A 12905-nucleotide genomic window follows, 5' to 3' on the forward strand; every position below is an offset into this window, starting at 1 on the left:
GCTATGCCCAAGATGGCCTTCTACCATAACATTGCCCACAAGCCCTCTTTTCACAAGAACACAGGTCCAATGGATTGTCTTCCCTAGTTGGTTCCCTCACCAGCTGTGTTAGGAAGCCATCTCCCACACACTCCAGAAACCCGCTATACTCTTTACTCTCTGCTGAATTTTACTTCCAGCAGACATCTGGTAAGTTGAAGTTCCCCCCAAGAAAAAGGCATCAGTGGTTGTGAGAGTTCTCCCATCTGCTATAGAGTATTTTTTCTGCCTCGTGATCCTGGCTGGGTGGTCTGTGTTAGACTCCCATCGTAGTATCTGTCTTCCTCTGTATCTGCAGTCTGTGGGTTGATTAATTTAATCTGAAGCACCTTCATACACTCATTTTTATCACAGTTGAAGCACCAGACAAGATATGACATTTGTTTAGGTGTATTTTAACAGCTTTGCATACAGATCTCTCCAAAGGTTTCAAACAGTAGACAGGCAGAGCTCAGTCCTTGTTATTTACAGCGTTTGTTAGCAGTGCTTATGCAACTTTTTGATTTTAGTTAGTTTTTGGGGTTTTTGTTTGTTTTTGGGGTTTTTTTTGTTTTTTTCCAAGGAAAACTTAAAAATTCTGATTCATTGAAAGCAAAGGCAGGCACTGGGCATATTTATTTGAATGCAGCCACTGTCTGATCCTGTGCAAGGCACAGTCATTACATTTTCCATTCCCATTGTACATCCTCACTCAACTTCAAAAAGAATATTTAGTTTAACCTCCGTTTGAAGAAATGAAATGGAGATCACCTTGGTATCAAAACAAAGGAGGTCATATTCAAATAGACCTCAGCTCTATCAGCCTGGCAGTTTGAAGTACTTGAGTGGCAGGTGCTGGGTAATGCGCACAGAAACAAAGCAGTGTAACCTCTCTGGGGAGTCTTGCTGTCCTCTTCAATTTCTCTGTTTACCAAACAGAATGATTTAATTGCAAAGTGCTCTAAATCATTACCAAACCTCTGACTGCCGGGACCGAGGGGCTCTTCCCTCCGGCCCGCGCCTCTCCCCCGCTGGGAGGCCGGCCAGGCAGCATCACATGCTGGGGCCTCAGCGGCGTTTGTCTGAGGGGAGTAAGAGCGGCTCTTCCCCACGTCAGATGGACGGAAACCTCCGCTCGGATAAATCATACAACATAAGGAGTCACCCTAAGCTGAGCATTTGGAGGGGGAGTGTGAAAGCAATCTCAGTGCATTTATCACCTCCCTCTTCCTTCGTCGCACTCTACCGGCTCCCACAGCCTCCTCTGGCGCGCCTTGCAAAGGGCGGATGTCTTGCCGAGGACGGCCGGGCCCATCAGCCGGCTCGCTACCTCGGCAGCCCCGGGACGGGCCCTGAGCGCGGCCGCCAGAGCACGTCCCGGGCGCCCCTCACCTCCCCTTTGCCTCAGGGCGGCAGTAGCGGGGAGGCCGCACCAGGTGGCGCAGCCGCCGCCCTTCCCTCTCCGCTGCCGCTCTGGCGCTCCTCGCCCCGGAAGCGCTCCGTCCTCGGCTTCCCTTTGCCCGGAGGTTGATTGGGTTAAGCCTCCGGTTCGGCTCGGCCTGCAGCCCGGCTGCGGCGCGTTGGACCGGGAGCGGCGGGAGGAGAGTTGGCGGCGCGCCCAAGGGCTGTGGGGACGGTGCTGCCATGGCGGCGCCGGCGTCTTCGGCGCCGCCGAAGAAGATCGTGGCCCCCACCGTCTCGCAGATCAACGCGGAGTACGTGACACAGGTAGGGCCGGGGGGGAACGGCCTCCGGGGGTCTCCGGGCCGCCTCTCCCGTGGCTGGAGCCAGGTGCCGGAGAGGCTGTTCCGGCAGCGAAGGCAGCTCCGTGGTTAAAAGAGAGTTTGCAGTCCGTGGGTGTGAGGGAAAAGGAAAGGTTGTTGTGTGATGGGTGAGGAGAGTTTAACGCCGGTGCTCCGCATAAGAGTGGATGGACTCCGGGATGGGACAAGAGCAGCACTGCAGAATAACTCAGCGTTGCTCTAGCACCTGACAAGTTGGTGGCAATTTCTTATAGCTGAGCATTTTAAGTGGTTTTATACAAGTGTTCGTGTTTTGTGCTGAGAATGCTGCTTTCCTGATGCTTCTCCAGCATGAAGTAGTTTGGATAAAAGTGGTTGGGAAACTCTTCCTGCCGTAGCTCAGGAGTTTTAGTGAGGTGCTGGCTACAGTGAACAGCTTTAAAATATTAGACCTTCGTATTTAGTTCTTAGTGAGATTCCTTGATGGGAGTATAGTAATTTGTTAACTGGAGCTTGCTGGTCCTCTGAAATCGTTATACTTTTTGAGAGGTTTTATGGAAGTAACGGGAGAGAAAAACAGTTTATTATTTAGCACTCAACACATGTAAAATATTTACAGAGAATTACACCTCCACTGGGAAAGGTTTAAGCATAAAACCAAAGATGGTTGAAAAGTATTCTTGCTGGAAAACATAATTTTGTTACTTCTAGATACCGTAAGCCAAAATTAAGCAAAATAGTTGTGACAGTTGAAGAGGAAAATAGTTGAAGAGGAAATGTGCTATAGACTTACTGTATTACTACAACTGAAAATGTGTATATATAACCTCTACTTTATTTTTCCACCTTGTAGTTAGCAAATAAATACTGGGCTCCGCATGTGAAGAAAAAATTGGCTTTTGATTTAAAGGTAAGTACTTCTACTGGAATGTTGTTGGGGTGCAGAAGAATTAGTTCAACCCTTTTCTGATGTGCCAACCTTCAATTATTCTTATATTGTATAGCAGTATAGGAGTATAAAAGCTTGGAAGGTCAGTGGTTGCTTAACACGCAGTAATTATAAATTGTTTGCTTTTGATTTGTAGTTTACAAGTGTAAACACAGGTTTGAAGGTGTACTGTAGCAGACCAGTTTTTTGGATGCTAATTGTTCAGTTGATTTTGCTCGAACTTATTAGAGTAAAATATTTTTGAGCATCATCTTGCATATTAAAAAATGTTTGTGGAGGGACTTCTCTTAGAAATCAAAGAAGGATGAAAGATGCAGGTATTATTGAACTGGGTAATTCTGTATAAATGCTTCTTCAGACAGTTTTGAGCTGATGACTGTGGTGCTGCTCTGGGCAATGTGTGTGTTTTGAATGTTTAAAACTGGGCATGATGTGTTTGGTTTTGTTTAAGCTTTCTGTAGTGTGGGGTTCTTAAATTTCAGGTTTATTTCTTGTGTGGCTATTTGTTTGAATTTCCCATTCCAGCTTCATTTTACTCACTGTCTTTGTAGTGTTTGTGGCAGTGTTTGTCTGGATTGTTAGAACTAGGACATACATAAATAGCTGAATTGCATCTCTGTGCCATATGATGTGAGTGTGTCCCTGGTGCAACAGAGAGCCTAGATTCTTTGATTCCCTTTGGAAAAATTAGGTTAAAGTTTCTGGATTTGGTTAAATGTAATTTTAAAGAAACGGTGACAACAGGTAACTGCATTGATGCAGGCTTTACTCTTGAAGACTGTTCTTTACATTGAACGGGAAGCCAAAGATGAACAGTAAAAAGTTTTTCAGATCTGTTTGCTTTTATACAAAAATCCTAGTGAGATGCAGGTTATTCCTTCAGAATGACTTGAATGAGGGCCCTATCAGTTCTCTTATCATTCTGTAGTTTCTTCAAAGTTGATTCACTTTCTTTTTGGAAATGTATGTCTGTGAAGCTTTTGGACTTTTCAGTGCTCAGACATAATTGGTACAACATTTTTGATCAAATGGTAATAAGCAGAGAGTAATTCAGAGGGTAACTAACATAACTTCGAGTGTATAAGGTATCTTAATGTGTTTTTAATTACTTCATGAAATATATACAATTCTTAACCTTTTTTAAAATATTTTTTCCCATAGGTTATTGAAGATGTATATACAAAAGAAATTGTAAGGTCAAAGTAAGTACACTGGTCACTTTTGCTCATAAAGAATCATTCCAACATTATCTGTATTGAAGTACATGCTGAAAGTTTCATAGGCTATTTTAAAATGCATTAACATGTTGAAAGTAGATGAAAATGGCTTGACTGCATTTTGAGTCATTTAATCATTACATTATGTCAAAGTCCAAATGTGGCAAAAAGGAAATTAATGAGATCATGATCCCCAAATGTGATGGTTGACTGTAGTACTGTTTAGTTGCTTGATCTGATAGTCTGTTGTGGTTTGGTTTTTTTTGTGATGGTTATAGAAGGCTGGTGTCTTTCTCTAGCATTTTATTCTTCCCCTAATAATTGCTACCAAGTTTATAAAGGTCAAGTCTCATTTGAATTAATTGTGGTTTTAGATGGGGGAGACAAAATATACAAGATAAACTGCATTCTGCAGCTGTGTGTCCAGAAGAGTTGTAGCCATAGCTGTTTGGAGATAAAAGGAAGTTTGAGCTTTAGAGAGAAATCTCTGATTTATTCACGAAACTATTGTAAAAGTTTTCATCTAGGATCAGAGCAACTTCCATTTCCAGTCACTAAGAAGAGACACAATCACAAACTGGTTATATATGTAGTTGTAATTTTGTAGAAGACACTCTCTGCTTCTAGCAGTTCTGTTTTCAAGGCTGTTGGTGTTTGTATTTCAAAGATGTAGATGGTTTGGCATTTTTTAATGGGAATTTTGTTGTTTAATGAATCTTCATGAACTTTTGTTTCCATAGTGTTAGAGCAGTGGCTTCTACACTGAACTGGTTGCACTTGCATGGATATGGGGGCCAGAAATAATTCCTGGAATTACCTGCTTCTGCAGGTTTTGTTGTTTAACAAAATAAGAGAAAACACAGCTGTTTTCCATGGAGCAAAAATGTATGTAGGAAGCTGTCTTTCCTCTGTTAATTGGTTACCTTTTCCTTTTTAGGTTTGCTATTAGAAAGATAATGCTTCTTGAATTCAGGTAAGCTACTTGGAGTGAAGTTGTAAGTTACTTTTTCAAATGATCCTGTAAGTAAATTTGAACATAGGCTACTTGTTACACTTGAAAACCCTCTGGTGAATGTGCTTCCTCATAAGAAACTCAGCTGTCTCTTGTAACAAGTACTGAGTAACAAGTTTTGCTTCAGTGGCCTAGATGAGAAGTAACTTCAGGAACTACTCACAAACTATAAAGATGGCTTTAAGGAGAAGGAGGCAAAACCCCTTGTGGATTGCTGCTCTTTTAAATGAGTGACAGATTATGTGGGTGGGAGCAGCTAATGAAATATTCTTTGTCTCTTCACAGCCAGTACCTTGAAAATTACCTGTGGATGAATTATTCTCCAGAGGTGTCCAGTAAGGCATATTTAATGTCAATCTGCTGTATGGTGAACGAGAAGTTCAGAGAGAATGTCCCTGCGTGGGAGGTAACCAATTTCAATTATAGCCAGGATTGACTTTGATATCCAAGCTTGTGCTCACTTATACTGACAGAAAGTAGCAAAGCTTGTACTGTTAAAAGTAAATGGTACCTCAGCTGGAATGCCTCATATGATGTTTTAAAATGTGTTTGCTTCTTGGAGAAAGCGATGGGTGGATGGAAAAATCACCTGATTCCTTCTGGTGCCCAAGTCTTTTGTGCTGTTGTGTGATGCCTTTATACCATCACCAGCAGTTTGCTTTTTTAGCACTTGACAAAAGTCAGGCATTTTCAGAGTTCTTGTTCTGATAATGAAAGAAAAAAGAATTTTTATGTCTTTGAATAGAAGAACACACCACTTAACGTAGTCTTAACATAGCATCCAATAGTGTCTTGCTTAAAACCTGTGAATAATGTTTTGTAGCTTTTTTGCATGAAATTTTATACTAAGATAATATCTTATTCTGCTTTTATGTGTACTGTTTTTTGTTATACTGGGTGGAGAAATGATTTAGTGTTGCCACAAACAGTCCAATTCTCACAGGCTATCTTGACAACATGAGACTAGTTAAAAGTTCTATACAGGTGTTGTTTCAGAAGCACACTTCCTCCAGTAGTGGTACCATTACTGTTACTCCTGCAGTAGTGACATTACTGGCACTGCATTTATTACAAAGGATTAACAACATGCTTATATGATGTCTGTGGATTTTTTTGTTCTGCCATATGTACGTGATGCAAAATGACAGGAATGTGTTGCTTCTCAGGCAACCTAGTTAAATTGGTTATTTGGTGCATGGTTGCCCTGTAAAGAAACCATTTTGTCTTGATGATTATTTGGTAAATCTTTTTTTCTGTCTGAGATAGTTTAATGGGAATTGCACAACTGTAATTCTGGTGGGTTTTGCCAGCTCGCTTTTTAAAGATCACTAAAACGGCTGCCATAATTTTGAACAAAATCTTATCAATTCCCCAGCTGAACATTCTCTCAACACAATCCACTCCATTTGTGTTGTTCACATTGTCCTGTGTATCACCTGTGGTAGACTAAGCAGAAGACAGTAGTCAGCTATGAATATTCCCATAGTGTAATGGGAAATTGAACTTGCTTTTATCAACCTGACTCAATCAATTTCATTTTCTATTCCTAGACATTCAAAAAAAGGCCAGAACACTTTCCCTTCTTTTTCAAATGCATACTGAAAGCGTCGTTGGTTGAAAATGACAGTGAATACTCTCTGCATGAACAGACAGTCCTGCTGCTCTTCCTTGATCACTGCTTCAATAGTTTGGTATGTTAAAAGTAACTGTAATACTTCCAGTGTGTTTATGTGGTTCTGAGTTCATAGCAGTTTCATTTGATCAGTATCTTCTTATGAGACAGATGAAGCAAAATTCCTATTTAAGGAAGAAGAAGAGACTGGAGGGCTTTTACCCTTCTTTTTGATTCTTGTGTTACCTCTCATCATGTTGCTTTTGTCTGACACAAGGTCATATAAGAAACTCAAAATTGGAGTATTGGCACTTACTGTAATTTAAAGGCATATATGCAGACTTGTATTGAAAACTCTGCTTAAAAATGCATATTTGTATTAGAAAATGGTCCTTTACACTTAAAAACATGTTACTTAACTACCTTGCTCTTTTTAGTTTGGCTGGGAAATTGCACAAAATAATTTTCACTAAGTGCTGAGAAAGACAGTAACTTTTCACTTTTGGAGCTAGGTTTAGATAATATTTATATCTGTGCTTCTCTTGAATTAGCTTGAAGTAAGCATTGGATCAAATTGTGTTCTCAACCTACAGTAAAATCACAGCTTTACATCCTAAGTAGCAAATGTGTAGAGTAATTTACATTAGCTGTAATATGAAACAGTACTCTCATTTCTTGTTACTGGGCTTTTTCTTAATTTTTACTTATACTGCACACAGGATGGATCAGTCAAAATCAGGGTCTGCACAAGGAAAGAACAAAATCATGTCTCATAGGCAAAACAATTTAGAAAGTGTATGATTTTATTCTGGAATTAGAAATGGTTATGGGAGCCAGTAATCATCCTGAACCTTACGTGTGTAGTTTCCTGAGGTAGTGTTTTTCTGTAGTGGCCATGGTACAGCAGGTCATCTTTTTAAAGGAGCATTTGATAGTGACCATATTGAATCCTGCTTGCAAATCATGTTTTTCACATACATGGTATGGAAGCCAGTAAAGAGGTGCTTGTAAAAGCATCCTGCAATTAGAAGCTGCACTTCTTTGTGAAATGCAGAATACAGTGGTCACAGTAGTGTTTTAAGTAAGGAGCATTGAAGTTTTAAGTTTCAGAATGCTGGGAATGCAGCATTTGTCTGAAGACATACTTAAGATGTTAAAGGAAGTTTTTCAGTAGTTTAGGAAAGAAAGAAAACTTTGTGGATCCAGATCATAGGCAGAGTTGGAGAGACGACATACAAAAGAACAACTGAAGTTACATGAATGACAGAGCAAATTAATTATTTGAGGAAATGGGCAGAGTGTAGATGAAGTGAGAGAAAATTGATAAATTAAGAGCTTCAGAAGAGAAAGCATAGAAACAAATAGAGACAACAATAAGGAAATTCAGTTTAAGAACAAGAAAAGGCTGAAGAAGGAACATGAGTTCTCACCAGCTTCTAAGGTAAAAAGAGTTACTTGGATGGGGCCTTTGATGAAGTAAAAGGAACTTATAAAATCCATTAAAAGAAGCTAAAATGCAAACTACAGCAACAGTTTTAACTGTTATTGTGTAGGGCTTATTGAGCAGTTTCCTGTTAGGAAACTGTGAAATCTAATACAACAACATAAGTACTTTTGTCAGGCAGTAATGTACATCAATATATTTTGTAAGAGATGCACAGGAGAGAACATAAGGTTTAAAAAAACCCTCACATTTTTCTGTCTCTGACTTTCTAACAGGAAGTGGATTTGATCAGGAGTCAGGTGCAGCAGCTCATTTCCTTACCTATGTGGATGGCTCTTCAACCTGTAAGTGTAACACTAAACTGGCAAAGCAATCTTCTAGGCATTATCCAAGTCCTGTAATGTGAATTTTTATGGAATATTGTTACTGAAGTCTGATATTTAAAGCTGCCTGCAGTGCTAGGGAATTAGATTTTTGTGTGTTTGGTAAAATTTTTCCTAGCACTAAGCTTTGTTGCTTCAAGGTATAATTTGTAGACAAGGCCATGAGATCACAGGGACTGGGGAATGGAGCTGGCATCTAATCTGCTGATGACATGGCTAGACTCTTTCTGGCAGTATTATACTCTTTTTTTATAGTGATAAATTATTGACATTAGTCTGAGACAACTGCTTATTTCAGCTTGTTATATATCTTTTCTTTTTAATAAGACAACTGGGTTGTATTTTTACCTCCTGTGAAAACCAGGGTTCTTAGTGACTGAGTAACATTTTAACATTTCAGAAACGACTGGAACAAGAACTGAAGAAGACACCAAAACTAAAAAAGTTTTGGAATCTCATTAAGAAAAATGATGAGAAAATGGATGAGGAGGCAAGAAAGCAGTATGTTACAGGAACCTTTTTTTCTAGTTAAATCCAAAGCTCTTAATGCATTTATTGTATTTAAGCTAGAATAAATATGTTCAATACTTTTGTGTTGCAATGTGGTAAGGTATAGGTGTTTACATGTTACTTTGTGGAAGTGGAAGCAGGGCTTCTTAATCAGTTCTGTGCCTAAAAGTGCTAATCTGTCTGCTGAGCTCAGGGAGAGAAGTCTTCATATCAAAACAACTTGTTTCAAAGCAGCCTGTTACTGTTATATAAATACATACAAATATTTTTAAATATTTATTTAAATAAAAAGCAGCTTTTTATTAGTGATAGAATGCAATTGTTATGTACTAAATATGCTTATTAAATAATATGTTGTTACAGTAATTATACATTATTAAAATATCAAATATGTATTTATTGTTTTTATGGTATTTATTTATTTATCTGCATTTATGGAATATTAATGCTTTTGTGATATATCTGATTTTAGAGCCTATCAGGAGAGAAGATTTCTTTCACAGCTCATTCAGAAATTCATTGCTGTGCTAAAGTCAATACCTGTCTCAGGTAACTGTTGTTCTTACGATAGTTAGTTTGTTACATGGTAATCTGTCTTCAGCTCTTTTTCTCTTGCTGTAGCCAACTACTCCTTTGGATACCAGCCTGAGGTTATCTGAGACGTTATCTGGTTGAAGTTACAGTGAAATCCATGGCTGGCTGCATGGATTTTGTATCAAAATTAGTGTTCAAATCTGTATATGCTTTGAAAATTAAATATCAGAAAGCTACTTCAAACCTCTTTTGTTCATTCTGAACTTGGTAAAAAAATACAACTGAGTCCTTATGCTCTGTATTGTGTGCTTTCAGCCTTCTTACAGCATTAAAGCATTTCATATGTACTTAGATAGATGCCTTGTTAAACAGGTGGTATAAATGCATATCATAAAGCTCTTTTCTGTCAGTACTGTTGATTAAGAACAAAGCCTAAGTGAAGTGAAATTTTGTAAAATTTGACTGCTCTTGATTTCTAAGTCATTCTGACAAGGAAAATTATATGCTTGCCTGACTTAAAAAGGAAAAGTGTTTGTACAAGAAGGTGTTAGCCTTTTGACAAAAAAGACTAAGTACAGCACATTTTGGGTGAAATCACTTCCCAGAGTTCTGGTTTTTGCTGTTAAACTCTTTGTGAACTTCAGCTCGTAAGTGACATGCAAAGGGAAATTCTGTGTACTGTGACTTCCTCAGAAAGAATACTGATTGACCCCTCTATTCTCCCAATTATGCCAGACCTGTTTTAAGAAGATTTATTCTAATGGTTCTTTGGAGGCTTTAGGAAATAGTTACTAATTAAAGCAGACTTCGTGTTGTGTTTTGATGTGATCTTAAAGCCTGCTTAGTAGTCACCCATGAGTGCCTTAAAATACTGGGAGCCCTTGATTGCAGCTTTTAAATAGATATTTTTGAGTAAATAGGTATTTTTGAGTACCCAGAGTTAAAAGCTCTTAAGAAATTTAGTGGATCATTGTTATCTTGTAGAAGTGTGCATTTTTGTATATCTCAGTTGTGTTTTTTGTTTGGCTTTTTTGTTTGTTTTGTTTTATTTTCAGAGTGGGTAAAATCCCTCCTGAAACTCTGGTTCTCTTAATGTTTCTCATGTCCAAAAATTTTCTGGTTTGCCATAAGTGAAAGAAATGTTTCAGAAAGAGAATAATGTGCTAGTTAGCTTTATCTTGTTAAAATCTAGTACTTGTATATTCATAGCATTTGCTACATTTTAAAAGAATAATTGAAAACTAAATATATTATAGTATGGATCAATTGCAAAAAAAATTGTTTTTTCTATCTAGGTCCTATTTCTATGGACAAAGTTCATTATTGTGAGAGATTCATTGAACTCATGCTGGATCTTGAGGTAAGTGATTAAATTGCTTTAACCTGTTTCTGGGTATACTTTTTTAGGTCTTAAATGTGTAAATTCATTATTAGAGCCTTATTCCAATTAGCAGGTTGCTATCTCCCAGCTGTGCATGTGGCTGCTTAATAGTGTTTATCCATCTGTAAATAGGAAGCTGTAGCAGTGCATCCACATTGGGAGCTACATAGTAAAATTTGTGAACTAGATGAGCTGTTAGAAAAATCTAAGATTCTGAGTAGCTCAGTGAAGAAGACTTTTAATTGGGCTTGTGGTAATAATGCTGGCAATTGAAGAAAATGTGTGATGCTTTAATCCACTAGGAATAACCTAGGAGTGTTCTTCCCGTCATATAATAGGTCACTTAAAGTATCTTTTGTGTGGTAGGTTGTAGTCCCAGAAAGTGTCAGTAGTTCTGAAATGTAAACTATTTCTATTTGACTAGAAATGATTATTTAGAAGTAACAGTTCTCATGAGCTAGGTTATGTTACAGGATAAGAGGAAGCCAAGCAAGTTTTGTGGAATTTCTCACCAGGTACTAAGAAGATGGGACTATTCTAGGCTTCACCAGGATGAAAAATACTAGACATTAGTTACACTTTGTCACATGAGCACCAATTTACGTAAAATAATGTCAGATTTAGAGAATATTCTGAAATAAAACAGTTTTCTGAAACTTTAGTCTGGCTGTTAGGTTAAATGCTTAGAGGCAGTATATTTAATGTTGGTTCTCACTAGCTATTATGGGAAGGTTGGGATTTGGGCAGTTCATGAAGCTTATTTGAATGACTATAAAAAGCAGTAGAAAAATCAGCTGTAAATCCTAGTCTCTGCCTCTATTGCATGTACTGTTTTAATAAGGTTTATGTCTATGTTGAGGTGTTTTTCAGAATAGTTGTATGATATTAAAGTGTATGGACTGCCTTAGAAGGTAACCTACCATAGCAGAAGAAATACAGTTTGCAGTCTGGAGAAAGAAAAGCTTAGAATTAATGAAATTAGTATAGAAAACAACCATTTCAAACAATGGTTAATATTATCTTTTGTAGCACACAGTTATTATGTAGACACTTAGTACTACAACAATTGCTTATTTTAATTCACTTTTATTACTGGCAAGTTTGTTCCACACTCTTAAGTCCTCTAAAAAGCTGTGTTCATAGCAGCCTACCTGACTGAAACCCCAGTGTCTTGGCAAATGGAAATGCTATTTTAATATGAGAAACTGTTCAGGGTATTAGATATGAAAATAACAGTGCTATAACCTCTCTTGATAGGCTTTCTTGAAACCAGGATTTCTTACATATTGCAGCATTGCTGGAACTAATGTGAGGTTGTTTACCACAGGCATTGCTTCCCACACGCCGATGGTTTAATACAGTGTTGGATGACTCCCATCTTGTTGTTCACTGTTACCTGTCCAGTCTGGCTAAAAGAGAGAAGGAAGGTCATCTCTTCTCCCAGGTGAGATACAAAGTTGTTGAAAATAGCTTTTTCATTCTGGTGCAGCAAGTGTTTTGTTTTTTATTTGTTAAGACAGGTATTTGAGTTTTTCTGACAGATGCAACCTGAAATGTTTATTTGAATCCTTCCAACAGTAGGTCTTTCTTACCCGTACTTACGTGTTTGACTGCTCTTGCATTTCTGGCCCTGTTTTTGAACAGTTCTTAAAAATACTAGCTAGAAGACATCAGCTTCTGCCACTCTTTACCCCACAAATAACAGAAGTTGTCAACAGTGCATTCTTCTGTGCACCATTTTGACCTTTGACACAGCAGCTTTGTTTCATTACTGTCTTTCAGCATAGCATATTGCTTTTCATGAGAGGATCTGAAGGTCTCTCCCCTTGCCTCCATCTCAGCTGCTTTTCATGGTGCTTGCTGTCCCCTGTCTCAGGCATTTGTTCATTTTCTTTGAGGGTCAGTATTGATGTAACTCAAAGTCAGCAGAATGTCTGAATAATTTTCTTCTAAGAGAAATACTCTCCTTGACAGGTTTGATGAATTCTAGACCTGGTATCAAAGAGGACAGGAGGGAGCAAGACTTCTCTCTTTTGGTAGCAGCAAGCCATAAGCTGGGTTCAGTGTTTCAGTGAACTTCTGGTTAGGTCACTTAGTACAGTT

General features: G+C 38.4%; 1 protein-coding gene across 1 annotated transcript in view; it reads left to right on the forward strand.

Moving 5' to 3' along the window:
• The first annotated feature begins 1541 nt into the window (after window positions 1-1541).
• The window catches only part of AQR (aquarius intron-binding spliceosomal factor), a 52789-nt gene continuing 41425 nt past the window's right edge, over window positions 1542-12905 (forward strand). Inside the window, exons 1-11 of the mRNA XM_030452434.1 lie at window positions 1542-1746; window positions 2614-2670; window positions 3871-3911; window positions 4864-4899; window positions 5224-5344; window positions 6489-6629; window positions 8270-8338; window positions 8778-8878; window positions 9360-9436; window positions 10717-10781; window positions 12130-12246. Of these exons, the coding sequence (XP_030308294.1) occupies window positions 1663-1746; window positions 2614-2670; window positions 3871-3911; window positions 4864-4899; window positions 5224-5344; window positions 6489-6629; window positions 8270-8338; window positions 8778-8878; window positions 9360-9436; window positions 10717-10781; window positions 12130-12246 (909 nt within the window). The 5' untranslated portion in view covers window positions 1542-1662. The remainder of the gene's footprint in view (window positions 1747-2613; window positions 2671-3870; window positions 3912-4863; window positions 4900-5223; window positions 5345-6488; window positions 6630-8269; window positions 8339-8777; window positions 8879-9359; window positions 9437-10716; window positions 10782-12129; window positions 12247-12905) is intronic.

Source organism: Calypte anna, chromosome 5A (genome assembly GCF_003957555.1).
Source record: "Calypte anna isolate BGI_N300 chromosome 5A, bCalAnn1_v1.p, whole genome shotgun sequence".
Taxonomy (NCBI): Eukaryota; Metazoa; Chordata; class Aves; order Apodiformes; family Trochilidae; genus Calypte; species Calypte anna.